Source organism: Jatropha curcas, chromosome 10, assembly GCF_041381405.1.
Source record: "Jatropha curcas cultivar XTBG-Jc1 chromosome 10, XTBG_Jcur_1.0, whole genome shotgun sequence".
Lineage (NCBI taxonomy): Eukaryota > Viridiplantae > Streptophyta > Magnoliopsida > Malpighiales > Euphorbiaceae > Jatropha > Jatropha curcas.
Window position 1 is genome coordinate 13,733,612 of NC_143160.1, and position 26,545 is coordinate 13,760,156.

At 31.0% G+C, this 26,545-nt stretch overlaps 2 protein-coding genes and 1 long non-coding RNA gene across 7 annotated transcripts; all 3 read left to right on the forward strand.

Moving 5' to 3' along the window:
* Nucleotides 1–1,285: 1,285 nt before the first annotated feature.
* On the forward strand, nt 1,286–9,254 carry LOC105628335 (DNA polymerase eta). Of its 5 annotated transcripts, none has more exons than XM_089726856.1 (16): nt 1,299–1,489; nt 1,572–1,692; nt 1,766–1,877; nt 1,976–2,146; nt 2,572–2,736; nt 2,866–2,969; nt 3,146–3,265; nt 4,425–4,548; nt 5,530–5,643; nt 5,786–6,001; nt 6,449–6,557; nt 6,681–6,776; nt 7,637–7,711; nt 7,806–7,930; nt 8,283–8,361; nt 8,849–9,254. In XM_089726856.1, the coding sequence occupies exons 1-16, from the start codon at nt 1,414–1,416 to the stop codon at nt 9,064–9,066; spliced, it is 2,025 nt and encodes a 674-aa protein (XP_089582982.1). In that variant the 5' UTR covers nt 1,299–1,413; the 3' UTR covers nt 9,067–9,254. The 5 variants fall into 5 exon arrangements, 4 of the variants coding, with proteins under 4 accessions (XP_089582982.1, XP_089582983.1, XP_089582984.1 ...); XM_089726857.1 differs by having other exon boundaries at nt 6,681–6,763; nt 7,639–7,711; XM_089726858.1 differs by having other exon boundaries at nt 6,681–6,752.
* A 653-nt stretch (nt 9,255–9,907) lies between these two features.
* LOC105628345 (DNA polymerase eta) lies at nt 9,908–17,748 on the forward strand. The gene is made up of 16 exons (XM_089726860.1): nt 9,908–10,068; nt 10,151–10,271; nt 10,345–10,456; nt 10,555–10,725; nt 11,149–11,313; nt 11,430–11,533; nt 11,710–11,829; nt 12,984–13,107; nt 14,103–14,216; nt 14,359–14,574; nt 15,031–15,139; nt 15,295–15,392; nt 16,251–16,323; nt 16,418–16,542; nt 16,894–16,972; nt 17,308–17,748. The coding sequence occupies exons 1-16, from the start codon at nt 9,993–9,995 to the stop codon at nt 17,523–17,525; spliced, it is 2,025 nt and encodes a 674-aa protein (XP_089582986.1). The 5' UTR covers nt 9,908–9,992; the 3' UTR covers nt 17,526–17,748.
* Nucleotides 17,749–23,580: 5,832 nt separating this feature from the next.
* Nucleotides 23,581–25,045, forward strand: LOC149493146 (uncharacterized). Its single transcript, XR_016322869.1, has 2 exons — nt 23,581–23,704; nt 24,568–25,045. It is a non-coding gene; the product is annotated as an uncharacterized LOC149493146 (long non-coding RNA).
* Nucleotides 25,046–26,545: the final 1,500 nt, after the last annotated feature.

Genomic DNA, 26,545 nt, shown 5'->3' on the forward strand with positions numbered 1-26,545 from the left:
GAATTAAATAAGATATCAATATAATTAATCAAATTCGAGATGTTTAAAAATAATAATTTTTTATCTTATTTTTAGCCAACCAAATTAGAGTACAATTTGTAATTAAAGAAATTTAACCTTACCCTTTTTAAATCAAAATCTTAATCATCTAGATATATTTATTTAAAAATAAAAAGAAAAATTTCAAATGCCTCATATTTACACATACTCATTTAAAATAATAATGTTGAAGATAAATTACCATAATAATAAATAAAAATAAAATAATAAATAATAATAATAATTATTAAAATTATTTAATTATTATTAATAATTTATACAATAATATAATGAAATAAAACATAATTATACATAGTAAGATATAATAGTAAAATTTTAAATTTTCAAAGGCTTAATTATCTATATGTATTTATCTATTAAAAAAAGTTAAAAAAAATCCAATCAAATTATAGAGATATTATATATAATTTTATGTTAAAAATTTTTTAATTGGCTATGACTAAGGTTATTTTAGAGTATTTTAAATTTTACACCTCCTCCCCAATTCTCACTTTTATATATAGTGTAGATAGATAGGTAGATATAATATAGATTATAAATTTATTTTATTATCTATTAAATTAAATAGGGCAAAATAATGCATATAATATATACTGAAAATATGTAATATGTATTTAGCTCTAACATTTATTTAAATCTAAATTGAATAAATTAAAAACATATATAGTAAATAAAAGGATACTTAATTTTCATGTATAGCCTTATAATGTAACGTTAAAATAATTACAAATAAAATATATTTATTAATTTATAGTTAGTGTTAATTATCTATTAAGCATAACATTTACAATAAAATTGCATCGGTATATAGTTGACGTTAATTATCTATTAAGCATAATATTTAAAATAAAATTTAATTGGTCATTAATAATGTTATTTTAAAATATTTTAAATTTCATTTAGGGCATTATCATAATATTATTTATCTATCAAACATAATATTTAAAATAAAATTTAATTGATCATTAATAAAATTATTTTAAAATATTTAAAATTTTATTAAGAGTATTATAGATATTTTCATTATTCTTCTCATCCTCACTTTTATATATACTATTCTCACTTTTATATATAGTATATAGATAGATCCATGGATTATTCATTTCCTAAGATTTTTGTTAAAACTGAAACTTACATTTGTTAAATTGCGCCATGTTAATAATGGGTTTAAAGAATATTAGATTTGTGTCTTGGACTTATTACAAGTCTCGGTGGCCTGGGCCCTAGTGCCGGTCAGCGCATGGATTTGGGTCGTGACACCTACGTTACCATTACAGAAACTTTTCTCTCTTTCTGTTTATCGTTTCCTGCTCTGAGTAGAGGGAAAGAGGAGAAGAAATAAAAGCGAAGAAAATGCCGGTGGCAAGACCGGAATCATACGATTCAAGAATTATCGCTCACATTGACATGGATTGTTTCTATGTTCAAGGTCTGTTGTACTCTTTTCCTCTCTGATTTTATCAATAGCTTCCTTATTATAGCCTAATTGTTTCGCAATTTTTCAAATGTAGTCGAGCAGCGAAAGCAGCCACAATTAAGGGGTTTGCCTACTGCTGTTGTGCAGTACAATGAGTGGAAAGGTGGAGCCTTGATCGCTGTTAGTTACGAAGCTCGAAAATTTGGAGTGAAACGGTATGTAGAAAGCTTCAGCCGATTCTTTCGGTTCTTTTTTGTTGATAACAATTTTTGTACAATTTAATTTTAGTTCTATGCGAGGTGACGAAGCAAAAGAAGTTTGCCCTCAGATTCAACTTGTACAAGTCCCTGTAGCTCGTGGTAAAGCTGATTTAAATGCTTACCGCAATGCAGGTTCTGAGGTATGTGGATTTTGCTATTTTGACTGTGTAAACATTGTAATTTGCGATTTTACATTGAAAATTCATCACTTTCATTGTTTTGATAATTACATTTGTAGGTGGTTTCTATTCTTGCAAGGAAGGGTGGATGTGAGAGAGCTTCTATTGATGAAGTTTATCTTGACCTTACTGATTCTACAGAAGCGATGCTGAAAGAACACCCTCCTGAGAGCTTGGAAATGATTCATGATGAAGCTCTCAAATCACATGTTTTAGGACTTAAGAATGAGGTATGGAACTATTTTTAATGTCATTTCTTGTAAAGAAGATTTTTTGGCAATTGAAATTGCGAAAGTATACTGGCTTCTTTCCTTACATGATCTACTTTGCAAACTTTTATTATCTGATTCTGTAATTCTTTGAAGACAAAAAACATTACACAACCCAGTTTTCAGCTTATTACTTTCCTTAGCTTCTCTATAAAGCAAACAAAGTGAAGAAGAGAAAGCTTTTGAGGTCTTAACTTACTGACCTTTTGTTTTGCTTTCTTCTTACAAATTCAAATGTAAAGTTATAATTTAGTGAATCGCAGGAACAGAATCCTTTTGTTAGAAAGTGATATCTAAGGGTTTTTATCAGCCTCATCATTGGTGGAGTTCTATTTTTTTTCCTCTCTCACATAATATTGTTACACTTGATTTTGCGGTGAATTCAGAATGGAATTGATGCCAAAGAAAATGTGAGGGAGTGGCTATGTCGGGATGATGCTGATCATCGTGACAAGTTATTAGCATGTGGAGCCCTCATAGTTGCAGAACTTAGAATGCAAGTTTTGAAGGAGACTGAATTTACATGTTCTGCTGGCATCGCTCATAATAAGGTAGGAAAGTTTGGTTTCTTCTCAAATAAGTTGGTTTCTTCTCAAATAAGTATGATCTTCTATAAGCTCATTTCTTATTTATTTATTAAATGACATGGTGCAAATGCTTGCAAATGGATTTCTTAATAGATGCTGGCCAAACTTGTAAGTGGTATGAATAAACCCGCTCAACAAACTGTTGTGCCCTTCTCATCTGTAAAAGAATTGCTTGATTCTTTACCAATCAAGAAAATGTAAGTTTGTTTACTCACAAATGCGGTATTGAATAGCTAAGAATGTTAAGTTTGGATACTGGGTGTGGCTAGAATCATTGATGCATAAATCGAAAACATTTCCCTTTTCTGTATCTTTTCATTTTGATATTGATTTGCTATTTTGACGTGGAACATAATTCATTATTTGATTGTAGGAAACAACTTGGTGGGAAACTGGGGACTTCCTTACAATTTGATCTGGGTGTAAACACAGTTGGAGATCTGCTGCAGTTTTCAGAGGCAAAACTGCAAGACCGTTATGGCATAAATACAGGGTAAGAAATATTGATGAGTGTGAAGAATATAGGTGTTTTAATTTCTTAGATTAAAGAATTCTGTTATGTGTGCACAAAGCTTTGGTAAAATATAAAAATTTGGAAATTGTACTTCTATTCTACTGTACTGTCAGTTCTGAATAGATTAAAGCACAATGTTGTCTTCCACATGGAGTTTCTAAACTCTTTTTAGGATACATGTGCCATATATTGTTAGAGTGAAGATGCAGCAAGAAAAAGACAGTAAACTTAATAGGAACAGAAAACTGAGATTTGGAATGGAAAAGCTGGAAATTCTATTAATGAAAGTAACTGTTTACAATATCGATTCTGGAAATCAAGAACCAGGAAACAAATGAGCAAATTAAGTAAGAAGAAAAGAAAAATGGTTGCAAGCAAACCCCAGGAAAGTGGGTGAAGTGGTGTGATGGGATGAAGAAGGTGATGGAGGCGTTTCATCAGTTTGGGTTTTACCTTTAAGAAGGATTTGTTTGAGCTCGTTGAAATTTTGTTGGAATTCTGAAAACTGATGGGTATTATCAAGTTTGAAAGAGGTAAAGGATTCCTCAATGGTTGCTGCAGTCTTCTCTAACTGTTCCAATCGCTGCTCCATTCTTGTTTTGGGCATGAGCAGAACAAAATGTCAAATCCAATGTGGCAATTTTATCTCTATGCTGGGTTGTGGACTTGACCCAAAACACATCAACCCAACTTCCATCCGCACCCAAGCCCGTTGCAGAAAATATTCTGCCAAAAACTGAATGATTCCAAAGATGCTCTTCCCATCCTCGTGCCTTCCATTTATAGACTCCCATAACTACTTTGCTGAGGTGGCAGGGTGCCTTGGTCTCCAACCTCTGTGGCAGTATTTACATCATGGCCCCAGCCTTTTTAATTCTTCTAGAATATACTTTGTAGGGACTTGGGCTTGGATCCACCATTGTAACATATATATTGCTCTCAATTCTTCATTTCTTCTCAAACATTTTGATGTTCTTAACAACTTTTTTTTTTTTTTTTTTCAAATTATTTATGTTTGAGTTTATACTGTGGAACAAATCTTAAGCATGATGAATACAAGTTGGTTTTTTGTGTACATAGTTATCAAACTATTGTCAAAATTGTAATCCTAATTCCTATATTTTCACCTGAACTCCAGTTTGTGGTTGTGGAACATTGCTAGAGGAATCAATGGGGAGGAAGTTCAGGGACGCCTTCTTCCTAAGAGCCATGGTTCTGGAAAGACATTTCCTGGTCCTCGGGCTTTAAAGACAATTGTTTCTGTAAGGATTTTATTTGAGTGCTATAAATTCTTTTTGGTAATGCTGTATGTCGTCTCTTCATTCACTCATCACAGTGAAGTTTATTAATTTGATATTTAGTTTTAAACAAAAGAAATAGTGTGTTCACTAGGTTTTGTAATTTCACAATTGTTCCTATTAATTTTCTTGGAATTTGCTTTTGTTCATAATTTGGTTAAATATAGTTTCCCTTGGCTTGAAGTATTGGCATTGCAAGATTTATTGTATTCTTGTGCCGTTGTTAACAATCTTAATGCCTGCTGATATTTAGTTTTAAACAAAAGAAATAATTTGTTCACTAGGTTTTGTAATTTCACAATTGTTCCTATGAATTTTATTGGACTTTGCTTTAGTTCACAATTTGGTTAAATATAGTTTCCCTTGGCTTGAAGTATTGGCATTGCAAGATTTATTGTATTCTTGTGCCGTTGTTATCAATCTTAATGCCTGCTCCTCAGTCACCACTATGTGGCATGGATACTGCCAATTTCTTAAATATCCACTCTGGGGTTTGAAACTTATTGGGTGCTTCCTATATTATAAAGTTAGATAATTTGCTGTACACAAATATGAAAACAAAAAACAAAATGTCTTTGGAAGCGTGCTTGGTATTTGGGAAAACGTATTATGTTGGGAAATATATGGCACCATCATATTTTTTTTCTGATGAAAATTGTAAAGTCATATAGATTCCTTCAGTCATATCTCACAATATGCCCTACTAATTAAGGAACCTCTTCAAATAATGATTGACATGATGACTCCCTCTTGATCAATTAAATCAATTACCTTTAGTTTCTAAATTTAGTGAACATATAAATTTTGATAAATAAGTTTACAGAATTTTGATGGGCAATCTTATGTAAAGGATGGTTCTGATTTTCCATATTTCACCTAAGCATTTTGTATCATTAACAAATTCCATCTAATTTTGTGGCATATCATTATATTGCTCCATCTCAGGTTCAACATTGGCTTAATCAACTTTGTGAGGAACTTAGTGAACGGCTGTGTTCTGATCTGGACCAAAACAAGCGGATGGCACATACCCTTACTTTGCATGCTAATGCATACAAGGTAGTGGCTTTTTCCACCTGACCTGTTTATTAACTTTATATCATATTTGCCCATTGTAGCTTGCTTTCACTTTCTTTTCACCCATCAAATACCATACAAAGTTACCAGTAAAATTTTGTCCTCATCAAGAGGTGTCTTGCAGTCTAGTGACTCAGATTCACATAAAAAGTTCCCTTCAAAATCTTGTCCTTTGAGGTATGGGACTGCCAAGATTCAAGAAGATGCATTCAATCTTTTTCAAGCTGGATTACGTGAATATTTGGGATCATATGGAACCAAGATTCAAGGAAGTCATCACAAAGGATGGGGAGTAACAGCTCTCTCTATATCAGCAAGTAAAATTGTTGCTGTACCTTGCGTAAGTTAGATAACATCTAGTCTGTCATATATCTGGATCTAATGCTTTTTCTAGACCTTGGTGATTTGTGGATTCTCTTGTCAAGTTATGCTCTTTGGTATTTGCCCACATTATAGAGAAAAAAACAAATCATGCGGATGGGTTTCCTATCCAAGGAAAAGAAGCTTTTGCTTGACATATGATTATTGGTTACTTGTTGCTTTCTACCGTTTCTTTTTGTTCATAAGACAGATATTTCCCTAACTAAATCAAATGTTATCTGTTGCTTAGTGTTCTTAGCATAAAACATGGTCCTAGAGCTCAGAAAGATTTAAAGCTTTCCAAGGGTGCATTAAGTTATTTGAAGTTTCAAAATGACAAGAAAATTTTTGGATACAAGTATTGAAAATTTAATTCATTTGAGTGAAATGATTGGCTTGATCTTGATCAAATGTTTCTTTCTTGTAGGGAACATGTTCAATCAAGAAATATTTTCAAGGCCAATACCCATCCCACTCGTCTTCAAAACAAATGCAAAATACTTCCATTCAAGAAGCTACACCAGTATCATCCTCAAGTGATTCTCATTTTATGCATTGGCATTTGTGAATTTTAGTTTTTAGTTCTCTCTCTCCTTTTTTTTATTTATTTTTTTATTTTCTGATATTCCTGTCACAATTTAATGAAGATTTCATTTCAGGTACTGAAAACTATTTAGAACCAGAATCAACTGAGCCGAAAATTGATGTCCCCTATTTGGGGCAACAAGAAAAGGAAAACATCGTATTGACAGATAAGCTTTCAATGAAAGCAGCTTCATTAGTTTTTAACTGAACAAAAATATCTTTGATGATTGTGCTTTTAGATAGGAATATAAATCATTTTGCTTAAGACGAATGCTAGTCTCATGAACGTTATAGATACTGGTTGAATATAAAACATGTTGGGGAATGTCATATGATTTCCAGAAAATCAGCTGTAACTTGTAAAAATCATAAAAACATGCTTGCATAGACTTGGGCACTTTCTTGTGCAGTGCATTTCAATTAACAATCAAAATATGGAGCAAGTAAACTGCTCATCATGTGATTTTGTTGGTGTAGAAGTTTGAACCTTTGATGTGTTTTAATATATTTCATGTTTTGTGGTCCAAGTGAAATAAATTTTCACATTTGGTAGAATAATTTCAATTCTTAAACTTTTTTCACTTTTTCATTTTACTCTTTATATTTACATATGATAGAAATGTTTCATCTTTATGATTTAATTCAATTGGTTCTTTGAATAGGAGAAAAAAAAAAAAAAATCTATTTTGCATATCTAAATGCTCTTCTACTAGGAAACTTTCATATCAGTTGCTGCATATGTTGGTTTTTGTTCAGATCTTGTAAGATCTCACTGTTTGAAGAGAGATCTCAAATTGATTTACCATGTTTGGAGTGAATTTCATGCTTATGTATATATGAAAGCCAGTAATAAGTCTTTCACTAATTCCAACTTCCTAGAGTGATATCCTTTGTTTATCTCATTTAATTTGAAAATGAGAACTGGTTTGAAAACAAACTAATGCAAGATAAAAGAAGAAACTTTATTCACTTTTTTCCTTCATATTCTGAATCTTAATAAATGTCTAAAATATGTGGTTCTGACATTTACAGGATTTATTTTGCTCCTCACTCAAACAAACAAAAGATGGTTTTGCCACAGAAACTTCACAACTGTTGCCCCCAGGTGTAATCTCATTGTAATGGGAATAGCTTATGTTTCCTCCAGTGACCTTTAAATTTGTGTTCCACATTGTAATCAAGGTTAAGTGTTCATTCAGGGAGTGAAAGTTGCGCAGGAGTTAACCAAAGTGACTCACAGGGATGTTTCTCTGGGGATGACCCAAGGGTTATATTGCCTAGCTTAGAACAAACAGAACAGAAAGCAAATGCTTTGAAAGTCAAGGTAAATTTTTACACTTGCTCACACAGCTGATTTTTGCCTTCTAACTTAATTTCTCGCTTTAATTGGCTGGTAAAATCATTAGGCATAACTGTAATACTTCCAAAACTTTTCCTTTATCAGGTTTGCTATCATATGCACTATTAGAGTTACTTTTACCTACATGTCTATTTATTTTGTGATTTCTATGTAAGTGTGCAGTGTTTGTTAAGTTTGCAAATTTATTTTTGTGCTTCTGTAAAGTTTGCATTAATTTAGTTCTACTGCTCGGATAATTTAGTTCCATACCATGTGTATATACATTCTTCCTAATATGTTTTTTATCTCTTCGGTTTCTTTTATTATTTTATAACAGGGGACAATCTTCCAGTTTTTCAAGAGTGGTAATCCCACTTGCTCTTCACCAAAATTGGAAAATGTTGACATGGTTAAAGGTACTAAAGTTTCTTCATCCGCAGTTATCTTGAAATCCCACTTCTACTTTCTACTTTTATCTTAATTCTTCTTCTTCCCCAGAGTTGAATTTAGATTCAAAACAAAACCAAGTGGAGCTGCTAAAGGAGATTCATGTTTTTTAAAATTTTGGTCATTTTGTAACTGAATTTTTATCCATTATGTTATTCACTAATTGCTTAGAAATGGTGGACAAAACATGAGAAACGAGAGTTCTCATGTTTTGATCAGCTATCAGCTATCAACTTAATATTTCACATATTTTATTATTTCTATTTTTAACTTGTGTTTTACTGAATTCTTGTTTATTTTATTTGAGTTATTTTGCAAATGGCTTCGAAAATTCACAGCGTAGTGGCTGATTCAGAATGGTTCGATATTATCCAGAATGATTCTGTGACACCATTTCTGTTTCCATTATTGTTTATGATTCTAATTCCTTTCTTTAAAAACCTGGTCTTCTTGCAGATTGCAGGACAAATGGTGACAGACACAGTTCAAGTCAGAATTTACAGAGGGAAGCATGGAATTACAGGATTGATGAGATTGATCCATCCGTGATTGATGAGTTACCACCAGAAATCCAAAACGAAATTCGGGTTTGGCTTCGCCCTCATAAGCGGCCTACTGTAGTTAAACGTGGTTCGACCATAGCCCATTATTTTTCAAGAACTAAAGCAACATAGGCAATTTTTTTTTTTGGACTTTAGGCAATTTTTAGTTATATCAGCCTGGCAAGCTGTATATAGAGTGTTATATATCCTAGTCGAGACTTATGAAGCATATGTGCTTTATGAAAACTGGTACATTCAAGTCTAATAGAAAAATAATGTATATAATAAATACTGAATGTATAATATGTATTTACCTCTAACATTTAATTATTTAAATCCTAAATTGAATAAATTAAAAACATATATAGTAAATAAAAGAATATTTAATTTTCATGTATAGCCTTATTATGTAACATTAAACTAATTACAAATAAAATATATTTATTAATTTATAGTTAACGTTAATTATCTATTAAGCATAATATTTAAAATAAAATTGAATTGGTATATAGTTAACGTTAATTATCTATTAAATATAATATTTAAAATAAAATTTAATTAGTCATTAATAAGGTTATAGTTAACGTTAACTATCTATTAAGCATAATATTTAAAATAAAATTTAATTAGTCTTTAATAAAGTTATTTTAGAACATTTTAAATTTCATTAAAGGCATTATCGTAACGTTATTTATTTATCAAGTATAATATTTAAAGTAAAATTTAATTAGTCATTAATAAAATTATTTTAGAATATTTAAAATTTTACAAAAACATTATAAGTAATTTTATTATTTTTTTTCATTTCATTTTCCTGAGATTTTTGTTAAAACTGAAACTGACATTTGTTAAACTGCGCCGTGTTAATAATGGGTTTAGAGAATATTAGATTGTCTTGGAGTTATTACAAGTCTCGGTGGCCTGGGCCCTAGTGCCGGTCAGCGCATGAATTTGGGTCGTGACACATACGTTACCTTTAAATAAACTTTTCTCTCTTTCTGCTTATCGTTTCCTGCTCTCAGTGGAGTGAAAGAGGAGAAGAAGTAAAAGCGAAGAAAATGCCGGTGGCAAGACCGGAATCATCCGATTCAAGAATCATCGCTCACATTGACATGGATTGTTTCTATGTTCAAGGTCTGTTGTACTCTTTTCCTCTCTGATTTTATCAATAGCTTCCTTATTATAGCCTAATTGTTTCGCAATTTTTCGAATGTAGTCGAGCAGCGAAAGCAGCCACAATTAAGGGGTTTGCCTACTGCTGTTGTGCAGTACAATGAGTGGAAAGGTGGAGCCTTGATCGCTGTTAGTTACGAAGCTCGAAAACTTGGAGTGAAACGGTATGTAGAAAGCTTCAGCTGATTCTTTCGGTTTTTTTTTTTTGATAACAATTTTTGTACAATTTAATTGTAGTTTTATGCGAGGTGATGAAGCAAAAGAAGTTTGCCCTCAGATTCAACTTGTACAGGTCCCTGTAGCTCGTGGTAAAGCTGATTTAAATGCTTACCGCAATGCAGGTTCTGAGGTATGTGGATTTTGCTATTTTGACTGTGTAAACATTGTAATTTGTGATTTTATATTGAAAATTCATCACTTTCATTGTTTTGATAATTACATTTGTAGGTGGTTTCTATTCTTGCAAGGAAGGGTCGATGTGAGAGAGCTTCTATTGATGAAGTTTATCTTGACCTTACTGATTCTGCAGAAGCGATGCTGAAAGAACACCCTCCTGAGAGCTTGGAAATGATTCATGATGAAGCTCTCAAATCACATGTTTTAGGACTTAAGAATGAGGTGTGGAACTATTTTTATGTCATTTCTTGTAAAAGAAGAATTGTTGGGAATTTGAAACTGCGAAAGTATACTGGTTTCTTTCCTTAAATGATCTTCTTTGCAAAGTTTTATTATCTGATTCTGTAATTCCTTTGAAGACAAAAAACATTACACAACCCAGTTTTCAGCTTATTTTATATTACTTTCCTTAGCTTCTCTATATAGCAAACAAAGTAAAGAAGAGAAAGCTTTAGAGGTCTTAACTTACTGACTTTTTGTTTTGCTTTCTTCTTACAAATTCAAATGTAAAGTTATAATTTAGTGAATCGCAGGAACAGAATCCTTTTGTTAGAAAATGATATCTAACGGTTTTTATCATCCTGGAGTTCTATTTTTTTCCTCTCTCACATAATATTGTTACACTTGATTTTGCGCTGAATTCAGAATGGAATTGATGCCAAAGAAAATGTGAGGGAGTGGCTATGTCGGCATGATGCTGATCATCGTGACAAGTTATTAGCATGTGGAGCCCTCATAGTTGCAGAACTTAGAATGCAAGTTTTGAAGGAGACTGAATTTACATGTTCTGCTGGCATCGCTCATAATAAGGTAGGAAAGTTTGGTTTCTTCTCAAATAAGTATGATCTTCTATAAGCTCAGTTCTTATTTATTTATTTATTTACTAAATAACATTGTGCAAATGCTTGCATATGGATTTCTAATAGATGCTGGCCAAACTTGTAAGTGGTATGAATAAACCCGCTCAACAAACTGTTGTGCCCTTCTCATCTGTGAAAGAATTGCTCGATTCTTTACCAATCAAGAAAATGTAAGTTTGTTTACTCACAAATGCGGTATTGAATAGCTAAGAATGTTAAGTTTGGATACTGGATGTGGCTAGAATCATTGATGCATAAATCAAAAACATTTCCCTTTTCTGTGTCTTTTCCTTTTGATGTTGATTCGATATTTTGACGTGGAACATAATTCATTATTTGATTGTAGGAAACAACTCGGTGGGAAACTGGGGACTTCCTTACAATTTGATCTGGGTGTAAACACAGTTGGAGATCTGCTGCAGTTTTCAGAGGCCAAACTGCAAGACCGTTATGGCATAAATACAGGGTAAGAAATATTGATGAGTGTGAAGAATATAGGTGTTTTAATTTCTTGGATTAAAGAATTCTGTTATGTGTGCACAAAGCTTTGGTAAAATGTAAAAATTTGGAAATTGTACTTCTATTCTACTGTACTGTCAGTTCTGAATAGATTAAAGCACAATGTTGTCTTCCACATGGAGTTTCTAAACTCTTTTTAGGATACATATGCCATATATTGTTAGAGTGAAGATGCAGCAAGAAAAAGACAGTAAATTTAATAGGAACAGAAAACTGAGATTTGGGATGGAAAAGCTGGAAATTCTATTAATGAAAGTAACTGTTTACAATATCGATTCTGGAAATCAAGAACCAGGAAACAAATGAGCAAATTAAGAAAGAAGAAAAGAAAAATGGTTGCAAGCAACCCCCAGGAAAGTGGGTGAAGTGGTGTGATAGGATGAAGAAGGTGATGGAGGCGTTTCATCAGTTTGGGTTTTACCTTTAAGAAGGATTTGTTTGAGTTCGTTGAAATTTTGTTGGAATTCTGAAAAATGACGGGTATTATCAAGTTTGAAAGAGGTAAAGGATGCCTCATTGGTTGCTGCATTCTTCTCTAACTGTTCCAATTGCTGCTCCATTCTTGTTTTGGGCATGAGCATAACAAAATGTCGAATCCAATCTGGTGATTTTATCTCTACGCTGCGTTTTGGACTTGGCCCAAAACACATCAACCCAACTTCCATCCGCACCCAAGCCCGTTGCAGAAAATATTCTGCCAAAAACTGAATGATTCAAAAGATGCTGTTCCCATCCTCGTGCCTTCCATTTATAGCCTCCCATAACTACTTTGCTGAGGTGGCAGGGTGCCTTGGTCTCCAATCCCTGTGGCAGTATTTACATCATTGGCCCCAGCCTTTTTAATTCTTCTAGAATATACTTTGTAGGGCCTTGGGCTTGGATCCACCATTGTAACATATACATCGCTCTCAATTCTTCATTTCTTCTCAAACATTTTGATGTTCTTAACAACTTTTTTTTTTTTTCAAATTATTTATATTGAGTCTATACTGTGGAACAAATCTTAAGCATGATGAATACAAGTTGGTTTTTCGTGTACATAGTTATCAAAATATTGTCAAAATTGTATTCCTAATTCCTATATTTTCACCTGAACTCCAGTTTGTGGCTGTGGAACATTGCTAGAGGAATCAATGGGGAAGAAGTTCAGGGACGCCTTCTTCCTAAGAGCCATGGTTCTGGAAAGTCATTTCCTGGTCCTCGGGCTTTAAAGACAATTGTTTCTGTAAGGATTTTATTTGAGTGCTATAAATTCTTTTTGGCAATGCTGTATGTCGTCTCTTCATTCACTCATCATATGTGAAGTTTATTAATTTGATATTTAGTTTTAAACAGAAGAAATAGTTGTGTTCACTAGGTTTTGTAATTTCACAATTGTTCCTATGAATTTTGTTGGAGTTTGCTTTAGTTCACAGTTTGGTTAAATATAGTTTCCCTTGGTTTGAAGTATTGGCATTGCAAGATTTATTGTATTCTTGTGCCGTTGTTATGAATCTTAATTCCTGCTGATATTCAAGTTTTAAACAAAAGAAATAATGTGTTCACTAGGTTTTGTAATTTCACAATTGTTCTTATGAATTTTATTGGAATTTGCTTTAGTTCACAATTTGGTTAAATATAGTTTCCCTTGGCTTGAAGTATTGGCATTGCAAGATTTATTGTATTCTTGTGCCGTTGTTATCAATCTTAATGCCTGCTCCCCAGTCACCACTATGTGGCATGGATACTGCCAATTTCATAAATATCCACTCTGGGTTTGAAACTTATTGGGTGCTTCCTATATTATAAAGTTAGATAATTTGCTACACGGAAATATGAAAACAAAAAACAAAATGTCTTTGGAAGCGTGCTTGGTATTTGGGAAAGTGTATTATATTGGGAAATATATGGCACCATCATATTTTTTCTTTGATGAAAATTGTAAAGTCTCTCTCTTTCTCATATAGATTCCTTCAGTCATATCTCACAATATGCCCTACTAATTAAGGAACCTCTTCAAATAATGATTGACATGATGACTCCCTCTTGATCAATTAAATCAATTACCTTTTGTTTCTAAATTTAGTGAACGTATAAATTTTGATAAATAAGTTTACAGAATTTTGATGGGCAATCTTATGTAAGGGATGGTTCTGATTTTCCATATTCCACCTTAGCATTTTGTATCATTAACAAAATCCATCTAATTTCGTGGCATATCATCATATTGCTCCATCTCAGGTTCAACATTGGCTCAATCAACTTTGTGAGGAACTTAGTGAACGGCTGTGTTCTGATCTGGACCAAAACAAGCGGATGGCGCATACCCTTACTTTGCATGCTAATGCATACAAGGTAGTGGCTTTTTCTACCTGACCTGTTTATTGACTTTATATGATATTTGCCTATTGTAGCTTGCTTTCACTTTCTTTTCACCCATCAAATACCATGCAAAGTTACCAATAAAATTTTGTCCTCATCAAGAGGTGTCTTGCAGTCTAGTGACTCAGATTCACATAAAAAGTTCCCTTCAAAATCTTGTCCTTTGAGGTATGGGACTGCCAAGATTCAAGAAGATGCATTCAACCTTTTTCAAGCTGGATTACGTGAATATTTGGGATCATATGGAACCAAGATTCAAGGAAGTCATCAAAAGGGATGGGGAGTAACAGCTCTCTCTATATCAGCAAGTAAAATTGTTGCTGTACCTTGCGTAAGTTAGATAATATCTAGTCTGTCATATATCTGGATCTAATGGTTTTTCTAGACTTTGGTGATTTGTGGATTCCCTGTCAAGTTATGCTCATTGGTATTTGCCCACATTATAGAGAAAAAAAAGAAATCATGCGGATGGGTTTCCTATCCAAGGAAAAGAAGCTTTTGCTTGACATATGATTATTGGTTACTTGTTGCTTTCTGCCTTTTCTTTTTGTTCACAAGACAAATATTTCCATAACTAAATCAAATGTTATCTGTTGCTTAGTGTTCTTAGCATAAAACATGGTCCTACAGCTCAGAAAGATTTAAAGCTTTCCTAGGGTGCATTAAGTGATTTGAAGTTTCAAAATGACAAGAAATTTTAGTTATTTTTTGGATACAAGTATTGAAAATTTAATTCATTTGAGTGAAATGATTGGCTTGATCTTGATCAAATGTTTCTTTCTTGTAGGGAACATGTTCAATCACGAAATATTTTCAAGGCCAACACCCATCCCACTCGTCTTCAAAACAAATGCAAAATACTTTCATTCAAGAAGCTACACCAGTGTCATCCTCAAGTGATTCTCATTTTATGCATTGGCATTTGTGCATTTTAGTTTTTTAGTTCTCTCTCTCTCTCTCTCTCTCTCTCTCTCTCTCTCTCTCTCTCTCTTTTTTATTTTTTTTTATTTTCTGATATTCCTCTCACAATTTAATGAAGATTTCATTTCAGGTACTGAAAACTATTTAGAACCAGAATCAACTGAGCCGAAAATTGATTTCCCCTATTTGGAGCAACAAGAAAAGGAAAACATCATATTGACAGATAAGGTTTCAGTGAAAGCAGCTTCATTAGTTTTTAACTGAACAAAAATATCTTTGATGATTGTGCTTTTAGATAGGAATATAAATGATTTTGCTTTTAAAGAAGAATGCTAGTCTCATGAACGTTATAGATACTGGTTGAATATAAAACATGTTGGGGAATGTCATATGATTTCCAGAAAATCAGCTGTAACTTGTAAAAATCATAAAAACATGCTTGCACAGGACTTGGGCACTTTCTTTTTGCAGTTCATTTCAATTAACAATCAAAATATGGAGTCATGTGATTTTGTTGGTGTAGAAGTTTGAACCTTTGATGTGTTTTAATATATTTCATGTTTTGTGGTCCAAGTGAAATAAATTTTCACATTTGGTAGAATAATTTCAATTCTTAAACTTTTTTCACTTTTTCATTTTACTCTTTATATTTACATATGATAGAAATGTCTCATCTTTATGATTTAATTCAATTGGTTCTTTGAATAGGAAGGAAAAAAAAAAAAAAAAAAAAAAATCTATTTTGCATATCTAAATGCTCTTCTATTAGGAAACTTTCATATCAGTTGCTGCATATGTTGGTTTTTGTTCAGATATTGTAAGTCTCATTATTTGAAGAGAGATCTCAAATTGATTTACCATGTTTGGAGTGAATTTCATGCTTATGTATATATGAAAGCCAGTAATAAGTCTTTCACCAATTCCAACTTCTTAAGAGTGATATCCTTCGTTTATCTCATTTAATTTGAAAATGAGAACTGGTGTGAACAAATTAATGCAAGATCAAAGAAGAAACTTTATTCACTTTTTTCCTCCATATTCTGAATGTTAATAAATGTCTAAAATATGTGGTTCTGACATTTACAGGATTTATTTTGCTCTTCACTCAAACAAACAAAAGATGGTTTTGCCACAGAAACTTCACAACTGTTGCCCTCAGGTGTAATCTCATTGTAATGGGAATAGCTTATGTTTCCTCCAGTGACCTTTAAATTTGTGTTCCAAATTGTAATCAAGGTTAAGTGTTCATTCAGGGAGTGAAAGTTGCCCAGGAGTAAACCGAAGTGACTCACAGGGATGTTTCTCTAGGGATGACCCTAGGGTTATATTGCCTAGCTTGGAACAACCAGAACAGAAAGCAAATGCTTCGAAAGTCAAGGTAAATTGTTACACTTGCTCACACAGCTGATTTTGCCTTCTAACTCAATTTCTCGCTTTAATTGGCTGGTAAAATCATTAGGCATAACTGTAATACTTCCAAAACTTTTCCTTTATCAGGTTTGCTATCATATGCACTATTAGAGTTACTTTTACCTACATGTCTATTTATTTTGTGATTTCTATGTAAGTGTGCTTTGTTTGTTAAGTTTGCAAATTTATTTTTGTGCTTCTGTAAAGTTTGCATTAATTTAGTTCTACTGCTCGGATAATTTAGTTCCATACCATGTGTATATCCATTCTTCCTAATATGTTTTTTATCTCTTCGGTTTCTTTTATTATTTTATAACAGGGCACAATCTTCCAGTTTTTCAAGAGTGGTAATCCCACTTACTCTTCACCAAAATCTGAAAACGTTGACATGGTTAAAGGTACTAAAGTTTCTTCATCTGCGGTTATCTTGAAATCCCATTTCTACTTTCTACTTTTATCTAATTTCTTCTTCTTACCCAGAGTTGAATTTAGATTCAAAACAAAACCAAGTGGAGCTGCTAAAGGAGATTCATGTTTTTTAAAATTTTGGTCATTTTGTAACCGAATTTTTATCCATTATGTTACTCGCTAATTGCTAAGAAATGAGCAGTTCTCATGTTTTGATCAGCTATCAACTTAATATTTCACATATTTTATTATTTCTATTTTTAAATTCTTTTTTATTTTATTTCTTCTTCTAATTCCTTTCTTTAAAAACCTGGTCTTCTTGCAGATTGCAGGACAAATGGTGACAGACACAGTTCAAGTCAGAATTTACAGAGGGAAGCATGGAATTACAAGATTGATGAGATTGATCCATCCGTGATTGATGAGTTACCGCCAGAAATCCAAAATGAAATTCGGGTTTGGCTTCGCCCTCATAAGCGGCCCACTGTAGTTAAACGTGGTTCGACCATAGCCCATTATTTTTCAAGAACTAAAGCAACATAGGCAATTTTTAGTTATAGCAGCCTGGCAAGCTGTATATAGAGTGTTATATATCCTAGTCAAGACTTATGCAGCACATGTGCTTTATGAGAACTGATACATGCAAGTCTAATTATTTTTCAGGTAAACCCACTTATTGACATCTGTATATTGTCTGATATAAGATAGGTGTGCATTGTGAAAAAAAAAAAAAAAGAAAAAGAAAATATAACTTGACATTATATCATGTACCTTGTTTAATTTAACATCAGATTTTATATTATATTTTAGTATTTAAAACTATAATTATACACCATTCTTTCCCTCTCCATCTGTCTCCTCTATTCTCATTGTTGCCAATCTCTAGATAACATCTCCAACCTTAGTAATATGTCCTGGAATATTGATATGCCTTGCAATAGGAGATTGCTAGGATATGGTCTCTCAAAAATGAGTGTAGGCTTAACCACATCGTTGGTCCGAAAATGATCTAATAATTTTTCTGGTGTGTTTAGATACACATTTGAGACTCCATTGGTAGTATACACTATTTACTTTCTATCAAACATAACGGCATTTTCAAGCACTAATGTCCGTGACACATTTATACTTCCATGGTGATAAGAACCTTGAGGATTTGGCCTAGCAGCTTCTACTCCTAAGTCCCACCTGATAAAGAAAATAATTTACAAATTTAATTAATTAATGTTTCATTTTTTAATTAGGGATATGCATATATTGTTCTTAGTACCTCATTGAACGGGCTTGATTTGAGGAGAAGCCATAATCCGTTAGGGATGGTCCTTGAGGAAGAGGACCAGTTGGATATGTGACAGAGTCTGGATACAAAATAATACCAATGCCAAAAAGTTCAGAATCAGTGAAATGAGAGCTTGCACCACGTAATAGGATTTGCCATTGTTGGTGTGGGTTCCAAAATGAAAAAAAAAAAAAAAAAAAATTTTTTTCTCTAAATTACTATGGGTGTGGATCCCAAAATAGAAAAAAAAAATACAAAATTAAAGATAGGTGTTGGTCCAAAACATGGGTATTTTATTCTTTTTATAATAAGGTAATGGAAAAATCAATATTTTTTTACGGAAGGACTATATAATTAGATGGAAGCAAAGATGTCATTATAATTTTACCAAATTATAAGATGAAGCGATTAATTTTGTCAAACTTTAGAGACTAAATTATTATTTTCCTTACACTAATTTTCATAATTGAATTATATTTTATCATTTCACTTTTATCAAATGTAGTTTCGATTTTGCGTGCTAATGTAACACTGAAATATATGCATTTGTGCTCCATTTGATTAACCATGATGCTAAGGTTGTATCATACGGAGCACAAATGCATATATTTGTATCATTTCCAAATCATTTAATGTTGTTATACAATGATTAATGAAACAATTTAATTTCTCTAAATTATAATAAAAAAATTTATTTAATTTTATTAAATTACACTTTAAAAAATTATAAAAATAGTTATTGTATTTAATATAAATAAGGTTAATTTGAAAAAAAGTTTATTAATTCCTTCTAAATGCTCTTAAAACGAAATATTAATATGATAATATTTAAGAGAAAATTATTCTTTTAAAAATAATTTTAAATAAAATGATAAAAAATATTAATATGAAAAAATTTATTTTATCAATAATTATTTTTATGAGATAAAAAGAAGTTCAAATAAAATATAAATATAAATCGAATAGCACCTAATAAAAAAAAAAAAAAGTTGCTTTTGATTGCTGTTAACATATGACCTCACGATATTGCATTTCTTATTTCAATTGAATCTATTTGATAATGTGTGTCTATATATATATATATATATATATATATATATATATATATAAACAATTATACTTTTAATGGAGACTCACTCAATTTTTTTTAAATTTTTTTGAGTATTAGAGTAGGGAAATTCGAACCTAAATCAATTTTCAAATCATATATGCACTTACCATTATACTACGCCTTTATATGTACAGAGTCTCGCGAGAGGGAGGTCATTAAGAACCCTCTAGCTCCAGAACTGGCGGAAGTTCCCCATGCCAATCCCATATATATATATATATATAGACACACACATTAGCATTCAAAAACATGCGATACACGTTGTCATTCGTTGAGTATACTCGTTTGAACAATTGCTTCTAATTATAATTTTTTATTATTTTTTCAATGACAATATAGAAATTCAATATTTTTAGTCATAATTATCACATATATAAAAATTGGTGCAAACCACCACTGTACATATCTTGTATTTGATAAAAATTTTTAATAATTTTTTTACGATAGAGACTTTTTTCACACAATGAAATAGTTATAAAGTTAAAAATAAATAATCATAAACAGTTGATCCGAGGTCTCGCCCCATATAAAAATAAGTATATACAAAAATTTTTGGTAATCAAATTCAAACAAAATTTTCTGATAGTGTCCCAAAATAAAAAATATCAAAAATTAAAATTAGTACCATTAATCATTAATAAGAAGTCTTCAATATCCTTAATAGAAAAGAAACTCTTCACGATACAAAGTCTTCATCGAAGTATTGATAATAAAAGTAAAGGAATTCTCAATAGTATTCAAAGAAAATATAATTATTTGATAGACTAAATATCCAATTGAGTTATACTTTAAATATTTATCCTTTAAGATTATAATAATAGATATAATATTAAAATTAAAGTATAATAAAATTTTCAACTAAAACTATGCAATAACTTTTAAATATTTGCGTCTCTTTTATTTTTTAGTTTCAACTTTCAAGCATTTCAATGAACATTACCAATATAATAAATATTAATCTTTTTAATTAAATTTAATATTAATTTTTTACTTTTATCCATCTAATTATTCTTTCATTTCTTGCATAGATAAAAGAATTCTTATTATGATGATGAATTATGCATTAAATATGTTCGCAAAATAGTGAAAAAATATAATGAAAATTTTTAAGGTAATAAAAATTTAGATTAAACTTTCTAATAAAATTTAAATTCAAATAGAAAACTTACATAACCAATCAAAATTAAACTATTTTTATTTTTCAACTAATAAAACTAAAGTCATCAATGATATTTTTATCAATCTATAAACTTAGCATAGACATTTTAAAAAGCCAGTGTTATCTATATTTTAATATATATTATAGATTATAGACTATAAATATATGGTCTAACCTATAAAAATACCTCGAGTTTTGTAACTTGTTGCAATGACACATTAAATTGACATTCATCCCCTTTACACACCAACTTAAAATATTATACATATTGTCACTCTAAATTCAAAATCAATTAGGGTGTAGAATATAATATAATAATATTAAAAACATGCCGGTTGGTTTGCCACCAATAAGAATATCACACATTTCAAGCTATATATATATATAAAGGCATAATTAAACAAAATTAGAAAATAATTAAAGGATACATTGGCAACATTTATTAAGCGCAACCATTGAACAGGTAATGACCAGCCAACCTGCCAATAGCCTTTTTGTGTCCATACCACCAAATACAATTTCACCTCCTTGCCAATAGCCTTTTTCTTCCTCTGTATTAAAAAGATAATTCTATTTATTCTATCAAACATGAAGAAGATAAAAAATTACGAAAAAATAATTCATACCTTAAATGCTTATGCATACAACGGTATTAGGGTTAGTAATTATTGTACAATTAAGTTGTTATAAGTCCTTTACCAATTAAATTACAAATTTCTTAAAATAATAATTTATTTATTTATTTATTAGCCAATCAAAATTCATGATAATTGTTGTTTTCAAATAATTACAATATAAATATTAGTAGTTCAATCTGTAGAAGTTGATTAAAATCAAACTTATTTAATACAGTTACGTTAATATAATTTCAAAAAGGCTATAGTCTGGAAAATTCTAGTCCAGGATATGGACAGAAAAGTGAGAAGTTAATAGTATATATAAATTAGGTAATAAGCAGCTATTGAGATTGATTTGATGTGATATTGGGGTGGTAAGATAACATTAGGTATTAGGTCGGGACTTAAGAAATTTTATTGAAGACCTTAGTATTGATGGGTATTAGTTAAAAAAAATTAGATTAAAATATTGGTGATTAGATAAATCATGAACAATGATGATTAGTAGTACAAAAGAAACCAAGAGAATGAAATAATTAATAAGAGTATTTTAATATCTTTAGGATGAGCTAATAAGCAACATAGGTCTAATGAAAAGTTATGAAAAAGAAAAGAGTTAAGAGAGCTGAAAGGTGAATTGGCAAAAGGTGTTATTATGAAAGTCAATTTTTTTTTTTTTTTGAGATAAGTAATTAAGGTAATTTAAGGAATAAGTATTAGAGAGAGATTGATGGTTATGTAGAAAGCATTAAAATTTCTGTAGAGGTAAGATAGTTATAGAGTGTAGTGAGATCCTTTAGTCCAAGAGGTGTCCGATAGTTGAACTGGTATATGGTAGGAATATTATAGGAAAAATAAGACTTGTATAGATAGAACCAAGAGAGTAAGCTCAAAGCGCCCAATGATACTATAGACAATGAAAGTTATAAGATGATATTTTTTTCTTAAAATTTTGGATTAAAGTAATAGTTTTCAAACTTTTGATTAAGAAAAGTTTTAGTAATAACATATGTAAATTAAATGAGTTAATTTTTAATTGTTTTGCTTTTTGTAAACTATGTTTTTGGTTTTTACGAAGAAATGCTTAATAAAAAATGTAAATTTTTAAATGGAATTACATAATCTTGAGAAAAAAAAAATAATATTTTATGCATTTTAATGCTAAACCTGATTTATTTGTAAAATTTTTACCAAAAAAAGATTTTTTAAAGATTTCAGTAGCTGACTGATGATAGCAATTGGGAGATAAAGTAATCAGGCAATTGGAAGATAAAATAATCAGTTTAAGTTTAGCTAAGTGACGATAAGTAGTCGAACAAATTTTGTTCTAAATGCGTTGTTATTGAAACCCTCAGTAAGACTGTTAGAGGAGGAAGTTTTGGTTTCCTTAATGCCTTTCCACCAGTTATTTCAGGATTATGAATTTCCTACACTATAAATATTCGACTTCCTTGAATCTTGCTACAGGAATCCATCTATATCCATCCAGTTTTTCTTTGTAGGTTCTCATATACTTATCTAATATTCGTGTTTTATCTCAGTTCTTTTACCTGGATGACTTGCGTGTAATCCGGCTTAGGATATCTAGTATGGATGACCTGCGTGTAATCCGGCTTAGGATATCTAGTATACATTACAATGATTTATCCTTTGTTATACGCTTTCTTTTCCAGATGCATTTTTATCTCTTGTCTACTTCAAAAATTTAAGGACGAATTTTTATAAGGGGAGATTGAAATGACCCGAAAAATCTTTTTTGAAAATTTTTCATTTAAAAATAGAATCATAAAAACCAATAAAAATCAACGGAAAAATATTTTATTATCACTAAACCGAAGCAGTAAATCAGCTTTGATTTTTCAAAAATCAAGTGAAAAATTTGAAAACCAAATAAAATTGAGCCAAATCATTGAATTGAGCCAAACCGGTTTGAGTCGAACTGGAATAGCTCAGAAAATTCTGGAACCTTTCTTTCTTTTTCTCTTCTCCTCTTCTTCTCTTCTCTTGGCCAGCGCCAGCACGCACGCCACCACCACCAGCGCCATGCCTCTCTCTTCCTCTTCCGTTTCCGTTTCCCGCCACCTGAGCCGACCGAACCTCCTCCTCCATCGCGCCACCATCGTTCTGTAGCGCCTCTCCTCTTTCGGTTCTCGTTTCTGGAGAACGCAGTAGCCAGGCAAGCCGCGGCCCTTCGTTTGCGAACGGCGCAGCAGCGCCTCCACTGGTTTTCCGTCGATTCCGTCGCAGTCGGCGGCTCCAGCACTTCCCCAATGGCGTAACTCTTCTCCTCCTCTCTCTGTTTGTTCCGGTCAGCACAGCAACAACCAAGCTTGCTCCGGCCAGATGGAGGACCAATCTTACGCAACCAACAGAAACGGGCTTCTGACAGCAAATCGAGTCAGATGGTGTGAAAAGTACTTGGTTCCGGGTATATTTGATTTCCCGGACACCGTGTACAGTGGCGGCGACGTCGGTTCGGCGACCGGCCGGCGACACTCCAACAGGTCCCAAGAGGCGGATTCCTTAATCATGGAAACGTGGTTCGATTTTCGATCTGTACGACCTAAGACCTATTTTACTATTTTAGCATAAATTTTAAATATAAGACTAATAGTTGATTAAATTGAATTCGAATAAATAATTAATTAGATATAATTTGTGCTAGGAATTAGCTAGTGGGATAATGTAAGACGCAAAATTAATTTAGAATATTGTTAAATATAATTTCATGAACATTAGTTATAATTAGAAAATTTGATATTGAGATGACAATTATAGCTGACATTTAATTGATACTTATTTATTTGCCTAACCTTAGATAGTAAGCTATAGTTAAAGATATGTACGTGTAAATAGCAAATGGCTAATGATAATGTTCAAAGACATCGCTTATAACTTGAGCAGCAAAGAACTATTGATAATATTGTCGGAATAAGTTGTGAGATTATTTTAAGTTGTAAATTGAAGGTCATTTTAAATTGTAATTTTGGGTTGGATGGTGATATTGCTATTGAAGGAGGATGGAAATTTAGTTTGATTGATTGCACGATGGATGTGCTGGAGAATTGTGGTTTAGTAAAGTTTTAGGGTAGATTCTGCTGAAATTTCGATGGAATCTAAGCTAGTCATAATTAATAATTAAGTTAATAGGTTTATTTAGATTAATTCTTTAACTAGATATATTTAAAATAAAATAAGCCCTTTTATTTATTTTTATTTTTATTACTTATTTATTTATTTATTTTTCAAGAATCAATTATATTATATTGTTAATTAATACCCGTGTATTTATTTGTATTTGATTATGAATGTCTAATTATGTATTTACGTTATGATATTTAATTGATTGATATACTTGCATTGTTTGATTATTTGTGTTGTGACTTTGCTATGCCTTGTTTGTGTGGAGTTGGATGAAGTGGGTCACCATGAGTTTGTGAGGGCGGTCTTCGATACTGTCAGCCATGTATGAGGAGGTCGTCGCCTCCGTGTGCACCTGATGATATGGATTTTATGGAAAACCACAGGGTGGCCTTCTGTTGGTATGGAAAAGAAAAGAGAGTGTAAAAAAAAATTGAGAGAGCTGATCAAGTGAGGATTAGATCGGTCGGCCTTGTATGGGGGATCAGCTCCCTGGTACACACGTCATGAGAGGATGGGCCATGTGAGAGGACGGCTCATCGGAGATTTCGGTGATGCCATAGACTAATTTCCATTTAATGTGATTATGTGAAGATGTTAATAATTGTGAGTGCTGTTATTATGCCATTTGTGTGATTGTTCGCGTGATCATATAACTAATTGGATGACTAGATTTAATTATTTACACATTCATGTGAATGCATGTATTGTGCAATAATTACTATTCATTAATAAACTCACATCTCTTTTATTTAATCTTTCAAGTAGCTTTTTATAAATCCCAGCTAAAGCTCTGCTTCCTTCACTGCTAGAAAAGAATTCTCTAATTTTAGTATTAATTCATTAAATAGATAAATGTATAAAAACTTATCAGTATACATCTGTTATTGAACTCCGCAGTTTAGGTCATATGCACCACTAGTCATGTAATAAGATAGGATAATTCATGAACCCATATTATGAAAGTAATGTAGTACAGATTGGGCTCGATTTATGAAGTGTTGAGATGTTAAATTTGGGCCAAAGAATGATGGAAGTATAAGATAATTAATTTTTGTGCATGATAATATTGGGCTCAGTAATTGGAAATCATATTGAGATAGTTGACTTTTGATGGTTGAGGCTTACTACGGCTTCGAGAGGATTAAGCTTATTTAGACTCTAGTGTCGGTCCGGCCTATGGTTTCGGGTCATGATAAAAATAAAATATTTTAAATTATAAATAAAATATAATCAAATATTTGAAAAAAATAAAAAATTTTAAATATCTCCTTATCATATATATTTATTAGAAATAAATTTAAAAATATAAATTTAAAATTTTTGAAATGCTTAAAAATGATAATACTTACAAATTATTTAGTAACGAAAAAGAAATAAAAATAAAAAATAAAAAAATATAATTAAAAATAATACCCTTTTCAAAACTCACCTAACAAAAAAGTTTTAATATATATAGATATATAAATATATAATAAAGTATTATATATTTTTGAAATTAAAATTTTAAATTGTTCGTGAATCTTACACATATGTTTATTTTATTTAAAACAAAATTTGAAAAGTAAAAATTTAAAAATATATTCAATCAGATCATGCAAAAATAAAAAATATTAATAATATAATATATATATTTTTATCTATTCTCTAAATAAAATATTATGTATATTCTATTTATAAATTTATTTTTTAAAAAATATATCCTATCATATCATAAAAAGATATTATTAAAAGGTATATATAATATATTTATTTATATGTGAAATCATAATTTTAATCTTAGTTGTACTTTTTTCAGTATGCTGATTTGATAATGATGCTTATTTTATTAATATTCAAAATATGGATGTTAGATGGTGCAAGTAATTGCATGCTAAATGGTAAAAATAAATCATAAGGAACATAACTCATAAAGATATTTTATTTTATAAATCTTTTTCATGACGTGCGTTATACTTTGACTATTCTTGTTATATGCTCATTTTTTACGCTCGTTTAATTATTTATTTATACGATATTAAAGTATAAATTCTTATTTAGTTTGAGTCTTTGAAATACATTACACTTTATAGATATAGTAAATATATATATTTTTATTCTATGTCAATGTACTGATTCATGCAGTTTTTCTTGTATGTTAGTTGCTTTTATTTTCTTTTTTAAAGAAAAACTAAATTGATCTATAAAAATCATCATATAGCTTCTATTATAAGTTTTATAATTAATTACATGTTTTGTTAATAACTTTCACTATAA

Bases quoted from the DNA above. Each gene is read 5' to 3' on its own strand.
- LOC105628345 (XM_089726860.1), top strand. From the start codon at position 9,993: ATGCCGGTGGCAAGACCGGAATCATCCGATTCAAGAATCATCGCTCAC. The intron at 11,314-11,429 runs GTAGGAAAGTTT...GATTTCTAATAG, and splicing joins CTGGCATCGCTCATAATAAG to ATGCTGGCCAAACTTGTAAG. The intron at 14,575-15,030 runs GTAAGTTAGATA...TCTTTCTTGTAG, and splicing joins AAATTGTTGCTGTACCTTGC to GGAACATGTTCAATCACGAA.
- LOC105628335 (XM_089726856.1), top strand. From the start codon at position 1,414: ATGCCGGTGGCAAGACCGGAATCATACGATTCAAGAATTATCGCTCAC. The intron at 2,737-2,865 runs GTAGGAAAGTTT...ATTTCTTAATAG, and splicing joins CTGGCATCGCTCATAATAAG to ATGCTGGCCAAACTTGTAAG. The intron at 6,002-6,448 runs GTAAGTTAGATA...TCTTTCTTGTAG, and splicing joins AAATTGTTGCTGTACCTTGC to GGAACATGTTCAATCAAGAA.